General features: G+C 41.5%; 1 protein-coding gene across 1 annotated transcript; it reads right to left on the bottom strand.

The window, feature by feature from the left end:
• Positions 1–3613: 3613 nt before the first annotated feature.
• On the bottom strand, positions 3614–4579 carry LOC108792080 (vomeronasal type-1 receptor 3-like). The gene has a single exon (XM_018562763.1). It carries the CDS (start codon positions 4577–4579, stop codon positions 3614–3616), a length of 966 nt encoding a protein of 321 aa, XP_018418265.1.
• Positions 4580–14727: the final 10148 nt, after the last annotated feature.

Here is a 14727-nt window from a genome sequence, read left to right as displayed (position 1 = left end):
GCATATGCCTCGGCTCGGCTGAGCCGCGCTGAAAGCCGAAGCTGGCTGAGCGGCCGGCCAATACCCGGTCAACAGCCTGCTTCTGACAGCTGTGCGGAGCCAGCCGTAACATCACCACTTGCAGAGAGATCAGCGTCCCTGGTTACCTGCTAACCAGGGACACTGATCTCCAAACAGCAAACTCTCCCTGGCGCTCTGGGAGTCTCCCGCTCCCGGCCGCCAAGGAGAGAAACACTGCTGTTTCTTTTTTTTTTATTCTGACACGGAGCCGTGTCAGAATAGAAAGAAAAAAATGTTTTTGGTACAATGCTAGTTTACTATTGGCTATTGCAAATTGAAATAGCCAATAGGAATCTAGCAATGCATTCCAATGGCCCAATTTTTTTTTTCTATTCTGACACGGCTCCGTGTCAGAATAAAAAAAAAAAAAGAAAAGGCACTGTTTCTCTCCTAGACGGCTTGGAGCGGGAGGCTCCCAGAGCGCCCGGGAGATATTTTTTTTCTATTTTTTTTGACGGCAGCAGAGCTAGCCACTCAACAGCATTCGGCTATTCACTCACTGCTGTTCGGCATCTATAAGAATAGGCCGAACAGCAGTGAGTAGCCTGCCGGAGGTTCGGCTCAGCCGATCCAGATGTTGGATCGGCTGAGTCGAACTCCTTCTGCTGAGAATGTTCGGCCAACCCGAAGCCATGCGAAGCAAGCCGATGTATGGCTGATTTCAGCCAATATACGGCTGAAATCAGCCGTACCAGCCTGAAGTAAATAGCCGAACAGTGTTCGGCTCACTTCACTTAAGGTCGGTCATTCACTTGGCTGCCTATGGCAGCTTAGCGAATAGACCCCTCTAGTTTTTGCAGTAATTGTCAAGGAAATTAGCTTTGATAAAGGTCAAAACAATTAAAATATTAATGCAAAATAAAAATGAATGTATTTGCATAAAACAACAATGTAGAATCATATAGGGGGTTATTCACAAAAGAGCGGGAGGATCCAGACGTAGCTTTGGCTGATCCTTTGGCTTGCTTTGGCCGCCTGAACCGAAGGGCTGCAGTACGAGATATTTACTTGCATATGCTTTGGCTCGGCTGAGCCATAGTGACACCTGAAGCGGAGAGAAAGGTCAGCCGAAGCCGTTCTCCCCACAAAAGACAACAGCTGGGCGGAGCTAGCCATAATGTAATGGCTGTCTCTTCCCAGTGTTTGTCCTTAAATATCAGCCCGGTGTCCTCGAGGACACTGGGCTTTCATTACATGTAAACAGCTGGGCAGAGCCAGCCATGATGTCACGGCTGGCTCCGCCCATGTCTTTTGATTTGGCAGAGCTAGTGGCCCTGAACATGACCTTGTTCCGGGGCGTAACTAGAAATTCCAGGGCCACATAGAAAAACTTTGTATGCCCCCCCCCAAAAAAACTGCCACTGAACAACGCATTGCTACAGTCATGTGGCACAGTGCCTGAGCTACAGCATATGTTATTATATATGATATGATTACATGCAGTTAAAAAACAATCACTATCCCTTGATGCATCTATTGTCCATCTAGGGACAGTGATTGATTCCTAACAACATGTAATCAAGACACATACCATTAAATTCACAATATTCACAATAGCCCGTACAGCATGCGAAGGCAGCCGAGTGGCTCAGCCGGGCCAAGCCCGTATGCTTCGGCTCGGCTGAGCCAAAGTGACACCCGAAGCATGGAGAAATGTTGGCCGAAGTGATCTTCACACAAATGACAGCTGGGAAGTGACGCAAATTTCACACAAATGACAGCCATGATCTCACGGCTGGCTCCACCCAGTTGTAATGACAGATTAGCATCCCCAAATGGCCTGTGAATGCTGATCTGTCATTAAACAATAACAACTGGGCAGAGCTGGCCGTGACATCACGGCCAACTCCGCCCAGTTGTTAGTTATTGTTAGTTATTGTTCAGGACCTGCTAGAAGACTCTGGCAGGTGGCGGCCAATAGGAAACAGTTGACATCATTGTTTAGTGACGGCGGCAGTTCGTCACGTGCAGTCAGATCGGTGTGCATTGTTTTTTTTCTTTTCTTTCAAATATTATTATTATTTTCTTAACGTTTTTAATTTTCCTATTGTTTTACATTTTTAAAATACTTTTTAAACATTTTTTTAAATTTTTTACCTATTCTGCTTGCTACCTCGGAGGCATTCGGCTATTCACTTACTGCCGTTTGGCCCATATTAGAATAGGGGCAAACGGCAGCGAGTAAGCTGCCCGAGCTTCGGCTCAGCTGATCCAGATGTTGGATCGACTGAGTCGAACTCCTTCTGCGCTTCGGCTGACCGAAGTAGCCGATGTACGGCTGAAGTGAATAGTAAGGCTGAAGTGAATAGCAGAACAGCGTTCGGCTCACTATGCTTCGGCTGGGTTATTAACTCGGCTGCCCCCATAATATTTTTCACTAATATTTTAGCAATAACACACATATAGATTATCCATTTTAAGATCCCTGCTATGTCCCCAGTGTGGTGTATATTAGTGTTTGTTGTAGCTAATGAAATGTTGACAATATCTCCACAGATCAGTAGATGACCTTTCTGGTGATGTTTTGCAATTCCTACAATGGGTATATTTTCTAAGTCCACACTACAAATATATATCAACTGCCAGGGTCCAACCTTGTTTGGTGTATTTGAGTAGAAACTGAGACTTTAACCACTTCTCCTGAGCATAATGCATATACAGGTAGGTGGCTGGTGGGCCTTGACACCAGGCTGTCACATATATACATTTTTGGTGCTCTGCTGTTGTATGCTGAGTGTGAACTCTCAGCACACAGACCAGCTCCTGGTCCCCATAAACAATAGTGAGGTGGTGGGACAGGGTCCTGATTATGTGATATGTAGTCACATGATCAGTACTCCACCTCTTCCTCCTGGCATTAGGACCCAGTGGAAAGGGTGTGTGGAGGCAGTGGCAAGGTGTTAAAGGCTACAAAGACACCATTCTTTTTCTTCTTTTGCAGAAGCTGTAATACTGTAGGAGAGTTTGAGATGAGTGCATTTTGGAGATTTATCATTTTGGAAATATGTTTCCCGAACACACAGGATATTGTAAGGATCAATGCCTCTTTCCACAATAGGTGTCATTTCTAAAGGCCATTTAGGCCTCTTACTTAAAGAAACTATTTTTATTGCCAAAATAAATCTAGCCATATGTTATATTGGCAGGATGAAGCTTGAAAGTAACAGCACCAGAGGGAATGCTGAGACACAAGCTGTAAGAATATTAGCGTTCTCCCATGGTTTCATTATACATGTGTCAGGATATTAAAACAAAAAACATTTCAATGTACCGCAACACAAATCCGGGCTTTAACCCTTGCAGTGTTGTTTGCACTGCACTGCAAGGGTTAAGTGTTCATTTTCATTTGCGGGTGAAAATTTAAAAAATATACACATCGGAACCTCCGAGCTGGCTGGTGTGTGAAATAGAGAAGTAATCTGTGATTGTTGTTTCAATAAACCAGACTTCAACTTGCATACAGTATAAGAGCTTTTTATTTTTGCTTATTCCAGCTAAGATGGTCCCTACTCCTAATTCTGTATTACAAATACTATTTGATATTTTGTCAGCTTTATTCACTTACAGAATATACAGTTCCAGTGCTTCCTGTGTGTTTTTGGAAAAACTTGTGCTTGTGAGACAGCATCCATGAGCGATGAAGCTTAGGGTTGGACAGTATGATGAGAATGGGACTCAGAGCTGCATATGAGGATGATAGAAATATTCGAATATCATTCATGTCAGAAGGCACGTTGGATAAAGTTAATGTATAGACCCACATGGAATTATCCAACCCAAACATTAACACATACAGAACAACTAATAATATGACAGCTCTTGAGGCTTTGATCTCAGCTGACAACTTTTGCTCTTTGTTAGAGCTTCTAATTGCTTTCACATTTTTCTCATGACTAAGAAGGATGAACACCATATAACTGCTTGCTAATGTCATTAGTCCTAAGGATATAGCATCACGAATAGTGTAAATTATTCCATTGACAATATATGCTGTATAAGTTAAAAAGTCAGTATCACAATATACCAAATGCAGAGTATACGGTGAATTTGTTACATTTTTCTTTGCATTAGTGCTCAAAAAACAATAAGGGTAAATGGAGAAGTTTATAATCCACAAAATAATGATAATGCCCATAATGTTTTTGGTTACTTTACTCTTCAAATAAACCCAAACTCTAGTTGTTGGAGCAATGAGAATACACTGGTAGCAGCTAAGCAAACTAGTGACACAAATAGACATAGCCCTGCCTATTCTGTATATACATATAGAAAATTTGCACTCTATGTCATCAAGCAAGTTCTTTACTCCTATTGCATTCAAGGACTGTGGAATGATGCGTGAGAAGATGACAAGTACATTTGCTAAAGCCAATACTGACAATATTATGTTGCTTGGAACAAGTTTTTTCTCTTTGCTTAAGATGTAGGTAAATTGCAGAATAATGAAGGTGTTTCCTGGTATCCCAACTATCACAAGAAGGAAAAATCCTATAGCCTTGAGAAGAAGGTAAGGGGCCATCAGACCGAAAGCGATTATGTAGTATCTGGAAAAGCAAACGATGATGATGTTTCAGTAGGAAACTGTTTTGTTACATAAAATAGTAAAGATGAAATGACAAAAGGAACTAACAAGAAAATTAACTCCATCATTTCTTTCTAAGAAGTAGACTAATCATAGTGGTAATATCTAATAACATACCTGTTACTGCACTAATGTGCAATGGAGTATACAGAGCGAGTGATAAACTGATCTAGGTGGATTGCAGGAAAATATATATATTCCATAAAAATGTGGAAATAGAAGGATGACAAAAGAAGATAATGTTTTATATTGGTGTGAGACAATTTAGCACACACAGATGACTTTATGATCCAAATGACCATAACTTTAGACTCTTCAAGGTTTAAATGGCAGCCAACAGCATGTCAATTCTAACCTAAATAAAACAGGAAGTACATAAAAATGTAAGTATGGGCAAAATAAGAAAACAGATATATTATACATAAGCAAACCATTTTTTGAGTTACTCCTGTAAAATAGTTTTATTACTTGCTGATCCAGGAAACTCTTATTTCCTCTTTCTATAATAGTGTGACAATGTTATTCCTTCTGCAATGCAATTTATCACCAGCATTATCACCCTGTGGTCTTAAATGGACATGTAGTTTTAAATGGACTTTAGGGTAAAGACAAATAAATTAAAGCACAGCTACAGCTATAGCTAAGAGTTTTTAACATTGTCAAGCCCAGAGGTAATAGAAACCTTTGTTACCAGACCAAATTATGAAGTTTTGTTATACATTGGTCTACCTAACAATAACTGTGTAACCATTTTGCATATGAAAATTATTTTTCACACCCTTTTTTTAGCACATTTTGTGATCATTTGTTTTTTTTAAGTATGTATTTTTTATTATTATTTTTTTTTAATAAGCGAGCAATGGACAAAGATGTGGAAACATGTAGTTCTAGTTTGCGGTGTAAAGTACTTTATTATATGAATACTATTTTAAAAATTGTCACTAAATTATTTTCTCCTATTTATGCTGAAAACAGGGAGCCAAAATATGTGTAGGTTTAACCACTTCAGGCAGGTTTACGTATATACACGTCCTCCTCATGAAGCGATAATTCTTGGCACTGTTTTAAACAGCCGGCAATGGCTGATTAGGTACTAGTGATCCGGTTGCTATACAGCAGGCGAATCATTTGTACCGAGCGGCAGAATGTGTGGCCCTCCTCCGCCACTGGCTAACCCGGGCTTTGCTGTCCCCGTGCTTCCCGGGACTGGCTTTTAGCTGCTGATCTCTCCTCCGATCACTGGATCCGGAAGTGATGTGTATTATATCACTTCAAGTGTCACTGTTTACATTCTCTGGCTCCTAGAGTTGAGTATTTTATTCTGTCTCTGTGCACTAAATTTCATTTTAGTGCCCTTTATCCTAAAAATACTGGTTTGATAAACATTTGCACAAATACTATGTGACAAAAAATTGCAACTAGCATTTTTCTATTTTACAGGACCTCTGCTTTCAGAAATTATATAATTGCTTGGGGTTTAATATTTTGTTCTAGCCACACATTTGTTTCACATTCTTCATTTAAATTAATTTCACATTCTTCATTTTTTTTTGCTAGGGTTAGAAAACTAGTGGGATTTCATTTGTTGGGTGTTCTTTTAAGTATATACAAGAACAAGCTCTAAAATGAGAAGCAGAGGTACTGGGTGTGGTGGTTACAGGGTTTAAGCAGGTCCTGCAGGACATTATGGTTGTGTGACTGCACAAACTGGAAATAGGGCACATGTGCCTTTTTTTCCAAAACTGGCTGACCAGTAAAGTCCCAGCAGATAGTTGACTGGCTGACAGAACCTTCTACACCTTCATTCTTCCAGACACAGTACAGCCAGTTGTTTGCCAGCAATACAAATGTGCCCTCTTCCCCCTCCTTCTCTCTGAGACTGTCTGTAAACATTGTGCTGTTTTGTAACACTGCAAACAGCTTTACCAAATCCCAAACCTGTAATTTAAGGGATTTGTGTATCCTTTATGTGACCCTTGAATCCAAAAAAAAGGCCCTCTCTTTTGCAACATGTCCCCCATGCAGTACCCAGCTTCCTATGCAGTGGCGGAACTACCGAACTACCACCCGCGGCACTAGGCGGCCCGGATCCCCGTTGCTCTCCCCCGCTTGTATGAGCTGAGGCAGCGGGGATCCGAAAAAAAATGGACGCCGGAGGAGCCGCTGCCGTCCTGAAACTCCGCTCCATTCGGTGATCGATCGGCAGGCGGGGAGGAGAGCGGAGCCGCTGTCCTCCTGTCAGTTTCAGGATGACAGCAGCTGTGTGAGAGCGGAGCCACTGTCCTCCTGTCAGTTTCAGGATGACAGCAGCTGTGTGCGTGGCTGAGTGGAGGATAGGTAAGTATCATTGATATTTACCGATCCTCCGTGCCCAGCACAAATACTGGGCGACGATCACTCCAGTGTTTGTAAAAAACTGGCGACACATAGTACTATGTGTACCCAGTTATGAATGAACAGAAGGTGATTTACATCACCTCCTGTTCATTCATGAATTTATCAATGGGTTTGTTACCCAGCAAAATTAACAAATGGAATATTAGGATTTGCCCCTAGATTAAGATTTTTACCTAAGTGTGATACTTCTAATTCTCATCTAAGCAATAATCTAAGTATGGTGGTCCTTGGTAGGTTTAAGAATGGATAGATGTCTCATTGCCCACCTTTTTCAGAGACATATCTACTGGTCTATAGTCTCTTGTTTATAGACAACCAGATACATGAACAATTTGAATAGATTCTGTACAGATAACAGGTTTACCAGCCATTCTATGTCACCCACATCTGTATTTAAAAGGTGCTTTATGAAACAAATTTTTCCAGATTAATTGAAGAAGTGATACATACCTCGTACAGAATCCAGTACTGCAACAGAAAATTTTAGTTATAGAACTTATATTTATAGTCCACAATGCCCCTAGAGGTCACCACTCAAGAGATTAATTAAACAAAAGAAACATCCAAGAAATGGGTAACTGTGTGGAAGAAATATCATGCAAGTGCATTACATGTGATAAGGTATACAGTGGGTTATTTAACCTGTGCCAGTCCTCACATGGTGTAGCTGATGTATCAATGTCTGCGTCAGTCTTGTGACTGCTTTTCAGTCCTCTGTCAGTGCAACTAAGGTTGCATGTGTTTAATGGTAACGTCCAGTTAGTCAAGTGTGTGTTTCTCTCATGTCATGGTTATAGTCTCCCTGCCTGTACTATATTAAGATATTCCTAACTCCACATTGCACCAACTCTGTGCTGGTGAAGCTGCATGCACAATGGCAGCCACATTTAGTTACTGTCAGCTGTACTTTTATATTACATGCACATAGGTTGACAAAGATTGGTCTCAGCGATTTTTAACTGCATATAAGCAAGATTTGATAGTCTAACAAGTGACGTTTGCCATTTAATCTTGTGGTACAGCTCTGCTATACTAATGTCTGGCACAGGTCACATTAATTACTCCCTGGATTTCAGCAGTTATGCTCACTGATGGGTAGAAGACCTAGCTTGTGGTGCCTCTCAATTATGGACCTTGCTTGTCGGATAAATGCTGCCTCTGTAGCTTTATGTTCTTTTGGCCTAGTTAAAATACCAAGTACATCGGTTTTCTTCATGCTATTCACATCCTACCTCTCCCTCAGATATAGACGACACTAGTGTTCAACTGCTCAGTTACATAGTGTGACTTATTCTGGATGTATTGCTATATGTTACTCAAATTAACTCTGTTAAATTCTAATCTATCTGTTCTGTTTTTGCCCCATTTTAGGTGTACCTAAACAATGAGGCCATGGACACACCTCAGGCGACGTTAGCTCATCAGCACAACTCCTTCCATATTAGATTACGACGGTGACGGTGTTCTTATACCCAAACATAAGTGTTGAGGTACAGCTCCACTATGCTAATACCTGGCGAAGGTCTTGGCACATTAATTACTCACTGGATTTCAGCAGTTATGCTCACTTATGAGTAGAAGACATAGGCCCCGGTCCCTCTAAATTATGGACATTGCTTGTTGGATAAAAGCTGCCACTGCAGCTTCTTATCATGCTCTTCTGACCTTGTTAAAACACTCAGTACATCAGTGGTCCTTGTGCTATTCACGTCTTACCTAACACTTCGATGTAGTGTTCGACTACTATGTAATATGACTCATTCTGTATTCATCGTTATGTTACTCAAATGACCTGTTATATACAGTACTAATCTATGTGTATATTTTTGCCCCCTTTTAGGCGTACCTAACAGCGTGGCCACGGGCACACCTCAGGCCACACTAGCTTATTGGCACAACTCAACCCACACTATATCTATTATACGGAATATATACCCGACCACTAGTAGAAGGTTAATTTATTAACCTGTATTTGTGAGAGGGGATTATGGCTATTTAAACTCCTGAAGTTGTAGGGGGAGCGTTTGTCCCCATCTACCCATCCCTCTTTATAACTTAAAATTCCATCACCTTTTCATTTGGTATGCCCCCTTTTAGGCGTACCTAACAGCGTGGCCATGGGCACACCTCGGGCCACATTAGCTTATTGGCACAACTCAACCCACACTATATCTATTATACAGTATATATACCCGACCACAAATATATATACAGTAATACCTTGGTTTACAAGTAACTTGGTTTGAGAGTGTTTTGCAAGACAAGCAAACATTTCTGAAAAATTTGGCCTTGATATACAAGCACATGTCTTGCAATAAGAGCAAAATTTTGTAGAAAAGCGCCACCCGAATAAGGCTGTAGCAGTGCGAGCGATGAGTCTGTTTAACGACAATGCAATGTCACATTGGATAGATTCCTTGTTAAGGTTTCACGAAATGAAAAAGATTCCATTGAGTCATGGGATAGCAGTGATTCCGTTAATGATAGTGAAAGTTGTCCTACACAATAATCCTCCTCTCTCTTGTTCCTCTCACACCAGCCACAAAGGTACTGGTAATTGGTTTATTTTTCTTTATATTTTGTACAGTATTATATTACAGTACATTATTGTAATCATTTTATATGAATATTTTTGGGTTGTGGAACGAATCATCTGAATTTACATTATTTCCTATGGGGAAATTGGCTTTGATATACAAGCGCTTTGGATTACAAGCATGCTGCCGGAACGAATTATGCTCGTAAACCAAGGTATTACTGTACAGTATATCAACAAGTTCATAAGATCATGTTTCTGAATCATCTAAAAGACATGGAACATGGAATAGGCACCCTGTTTGATCTGTCATGAAATGTAAAATAACTAAAAAGAATAACGTCCTGCTTAGTCATTAAATAAATAATTTTAAAAGTTCTATTTTATCTCAGTTATTACCTTCTGTATCACTTGCCCCTCCTTGTAGATTGTAAGCTCTCACGAGCAGGGCTCTCTAATCCTTTTGTATGGCATTGTATTGTAATTGTACTCTCCCCATATGTTGTAAAGCACTGCACAAACTGTTGGTGCTTTATAAATCCTGTATGATAATAATAATTTTAAATGCAGGCCCATTTTTAGTTTTTTCAAATAGATTTTTACTTTGAACAACATACTTTTCAAGTGGTTTACCTTGTGTTGAATGTCTTATATGCAGTCATGCAGCAGAACTGCTGTGTTCACAGCCTGACATAGAGGTAGCCAGCCTCTATGTCTCTATGCAGCATCCTCCTGACCTCTAGGAGCATGAGGGGGACGTCAGAGGCAGGGCAGGCTGACATGTGAATGTAAGGTTGGTCACAAGTCACTTTAAGGATTTTTCGAAGGTTTTATTCCATAAACAACTTGTGAAAGAGGGTAAAAGGCTACAGACATCTAGAACAGTACAGAACTCCGAATGTACTGACCACTTCCAGCTTCGCAGTGCAGAAGGACTTTAAACTGATTGCAGGAACAGTGTGTATTGAAGAACCTTAGCTGGGTAGTAGACATAACACAGAATTCCCTAGGTGAGATACCAAACATTCTGCAAAGTCTAAGCCCATCCTGGCTTCTCTGGCACCTCAGGCAGTTGAAGTTCCTCTCTGGCTCTTCATCCCAGGGACAGATTCAGACCCAGCTGGGTCCTTACCTGACCACCTGCAGGCCTGGCCAGATAGCACACACTTCACGCAGCCTGACCTGGAGGAAAAAAAAAGAGACTCACAAGGTCAGCCCTGATTATTTATGTCCCCCAACAGCATGCACCACTGGCCATGGACCTCCTAGTGATTGACTAGGAAGTCACACAACCTTATAACCCCACATTATTGGATGGGTCTGTGGCAAAGTTACACCCAGCAGCAGGCAGATGCAAACAATAACAGAGAGCTTAGGGGAAAGAAAATGAGCATTGATATCAAGTGAGCTAGACTGGATACAGTCCAACATACTATAATTAAGGAGCCATACCGCTTACAGCAAGGTGGCTACATGTATATGAAATAAGACTATGCAAATGTGACAAATGACACCTAAATGTGAAAATTCTGTCAAAACTAACTCCCAGGTAAATGTCACAATGCTGATTCATAATAGGTGCTTGGATGAAAACATAACTCAAAACAGTTATTTAAATGAGCCACATTATTCCTCCTGTGTGTCTGTATGATGGAGGTGAAGGAATTAGGCCCTAATTTTGTTCAGGGAGATCAGACACTGGTTTGAATGTGTCAATGTTGTTTGTAAATCAATGAAATACGTTAGCACTTGGCACTGTATAAATGAATTACGAAAAAACAAAATACTAAAAAGCATTCATATTTGGTGTTTCGAATCCAGTGCAAACACCCTTTCCATGATATCATCAGCCTCCAAACGTTACATCAAATCAAAAGGGGATAACAGCCAAATTGACAATGTACCAAACATTTCTAAATGTAAGAGTAAAAATACATCATCATTCTCCTCCAGCCTTCTCTGCAGTGGGCTAATGCTCTTCCCCTGCTGTTGTTCTGCTCACAATAAGGCACATGTAATTTTGAGTATGAATGTGCAGCAAGACAGAGCAAACACATATACGCATGCCAATGCCATGTCCATAGGGGGCTGCTAATCTTGCACATTAAATGCACAATCAAACATAATTGCTTGCATATTTAAGAGCATTGCATTCCTCATGCACATGATTTTCACCATGCAGGCACATGAAGCACATAAGAAATACTGTGTGCAAATGCGCACATGCTGCAATGGAGGAGGATATGACATGTAGCCTACTTGCAGGTTTTTCAGCATGTGATGCTGCCATGGCTGCAGAGGAGGACACCAATGCCATGCCAAGATTACTGCAACAAACGTGTTACCATGCGGGATGATATCTGGTGCAATTTGCACCTAAATAGCCTCATCAAAGACACGATAAGCCCATCACTACACACAGCCAGACTCAGTGGCGGATCCAGTGGGGGGGGGGCAACGGGGCAATTGCCCCCCCCGAGATAGAGACGCTCCCACCCGCGGTACCGTACCAGGAGTACATCCCCGCACATGGCCGGGACATACAGCTGTCAAGCTGTCACAGAGTTAACTGCGGTTCAGTGTAAAAAACCGGCACACTACAAGTAATATGCCAGTTTTTTACACTGAACCGCAGTTAACTCTGTGAAGGCTTGACAGCTGTATGTCCCGGCCGTGTGTGAGGATCAGAGGCAGGGCTTGAAAAATCCCGGCGAACAGCCGTGTAATTACAACGGCCAGCCGGGAGCTTTACATTCAAGCGATCGGGAGTCTCTATAGACGCCCGATTGCTTGTATTAGCCACCGCTGTCACTGCCGGCAGGGCTCTGTGACAGAAGATCAAAGGGAGTTCAGTATACGGACTCCCTTTGATCTTCTCTCAGTCCCTGAATGCAGGAAGTGATGTATATTACATCACTTCCTGCATTCAGTGTCACTCTCCAGCTACAGAAGCTGATGAAGCAGATCTCTGCTTCATCAGATCTCTGCTTCATCAGCTTCTCTGGGGGTCCCTAGGTGACATTAGGGGTCTTGGAGACCCCTGATGTCTCCATAAAGAGGACCTGTCATGTAAATTGGCTATCACATAGGGGGCTTCTTAGTTTAGTGGTAGTATCTTCTCAGAACAAGGCACCCATCACCTGCCAGGTGTATGGGCCCAGCAAAGTATCAGTGTATCCTAGGCCTCTAGGCCCCTCAGCACCTGCCATGTGCTGAGGCCCAGGCCAGTTTCCTGCATCTCCACAGACCTCCTAGGGTGAGGCCCCTAGGGGGAAGAGAGCTCTGCACAGTGTCCCCAGACCTTTTATTACCTGCCCTCAACCATGCCTCTGAGTCATCCTACTCAGGGATTGGCTAAGGTCAGGTGCATAGTCATAACCTGAGGGTGGATCCTCCCTCACTGTATGCCAAGGCTCCCTTTTCCTCAGCAACAGGAAGAGCAATCAATCCAGCAGATTCAGGGACACCCATAGAATGCAGAGCTCTGTATAATCAGTATCTAGACTGGTTACAGTCCAGGTATCTCTAAATTGAATAGCAACATTTTTAAAAAAAATAACACCCCTCCCCCCCCCGTGGTGATTGTATATCTCCAAAAGAAAGCTCTATCTGTCCCCAACATTTTTAAACATAAATGGCAAGGCCGATAGTCCGGTCATGCTGACTGGTGACAGTGAGAGAGGAAAGGGGTGGCACAGTAGCAGTGGAAGAGCCAGATGGGGGGGCTTATTTTCTGGCAGTGCCCCCCCCTTCCCCCCCCGGGACTAGACTCTGGATCCGCACCTGGCCAGACTGTCCCTGGGATGGTGAGGTTGCTAGAGAACTTTTATTTTGTGGATTGTGTCTCCTTCCTAGAGTTTTTCTGGAAATGCATATTATTTCATGCTCCAATTAACATTGATTGTTTAATGAAGAACACTTATCTCAAAAACTGATTTTTATTTTTAGCATAGTTCAGACTGGAATTTTATTATGTTTGAATATGCATTTTAGTTATTCTGTACCTCATAAATAAATAATAGTGAATACTGTCAAATGCTGATAATATTTTCTTTACTAGCACTGCAGACTTGTACTCGTCTAACATCTGGAAATTCCAACCTAAAAAGTGCCCTGTGTCAACTGTTATTATAAAATTATGCATAGCTCTTTGAACAGAATTCAGAATTGCTATAGGAATGTTCCATTATTGAACTTATATTTATATTCTAAATTGCCCCAGAGGTCACCTATCAAGAGATTAATAAAACATAAGAACATCCAAGGAATAAGTAACTATGGGAAAGAAATATCATGCAAGTGCATTACATGTGACAAGGTATACAGCAGATCTCAGTGAGACTGTTAAATATTTTATGTGTTCTCTTCTTGTACTTGAATCTTATAATATGCTGGTACTTTTAAATTCATGTTTTGTTGTGTTCAACATTACATTATTGATGTGTTTGCATTTATAGCTAACCTGTCTGATACACCTGTCATGAAGCTGAAAATAACTCAAGGGGGTAATTTCCTGCTTAGTCTTTCAATAATGTAATTTTAAAGTGCTACTTGAGAAGCCAATGACAATGAAAATAAACTTTTTATTGAGAACAACATATTCTCTAAGTGGTTTACCTAGTGTTGAACTTCTTACAAGCAGTCATGCAAAAGGGCTGGGTTCACAGTCAGACATTGAGGTAGCCAGCATCTGAAGAGATAAACAGGTCTGTATATGAAATAAGACAATGAAAATATAACACCGAGCATCTAAATGTGAAAATCCAGTCAAAATTAACGGTTGGGCAAATGGCACAAAACTAATTCAGAATAGGTGCTTTCATAAAATAAATACTGAAAATAGGTCAAATTACCCCTCCTGTGAGTTTAAATATTTGTATGTATGACCATGATGAAGGCATTAGGTAGTAAATTATTTCAGGGGCAGTAGGGACTAGGTAAATGGTTCAGTGTTTGTATATATCTCTAGAACAGCCTTTCTCAACCAAGGTGTTGTGGCACTTCCCCAGGGCTGCCTCAAAATTTTCCCACAGGATCATGCCTTTTGCATGGTGCAGGCATGCTTCCTATGTGATGGGGGAACTCTGATGTGAAGTGGGGACGGAATGGGAGGCTTGTGGCATGAAAGGGGGGGGGGGGTCGTTATTGTAAA

This window comes from Nanorana parkeri, unplaced genomic scaffold (genome assembly GCF_000935625.1).
Source record: "Nanorana parkeri isolate BGI_ZX_2015 unplaced genomic scaffold, ASM93562v1 scaffold598, whole genome shotgun sequence".
NCBI classification, from domain to species: Eukaryota; Metazoa; Chordata; class Amphibia; order Anura; family Dicroglossidae; genus Nanorana; species Nanorana parkeri.
The sequence above is the reverse complement of the archived record's forward strand: the minus strand, read 5'-3'. Positions and strand labels throughout refer to the sequence as shown.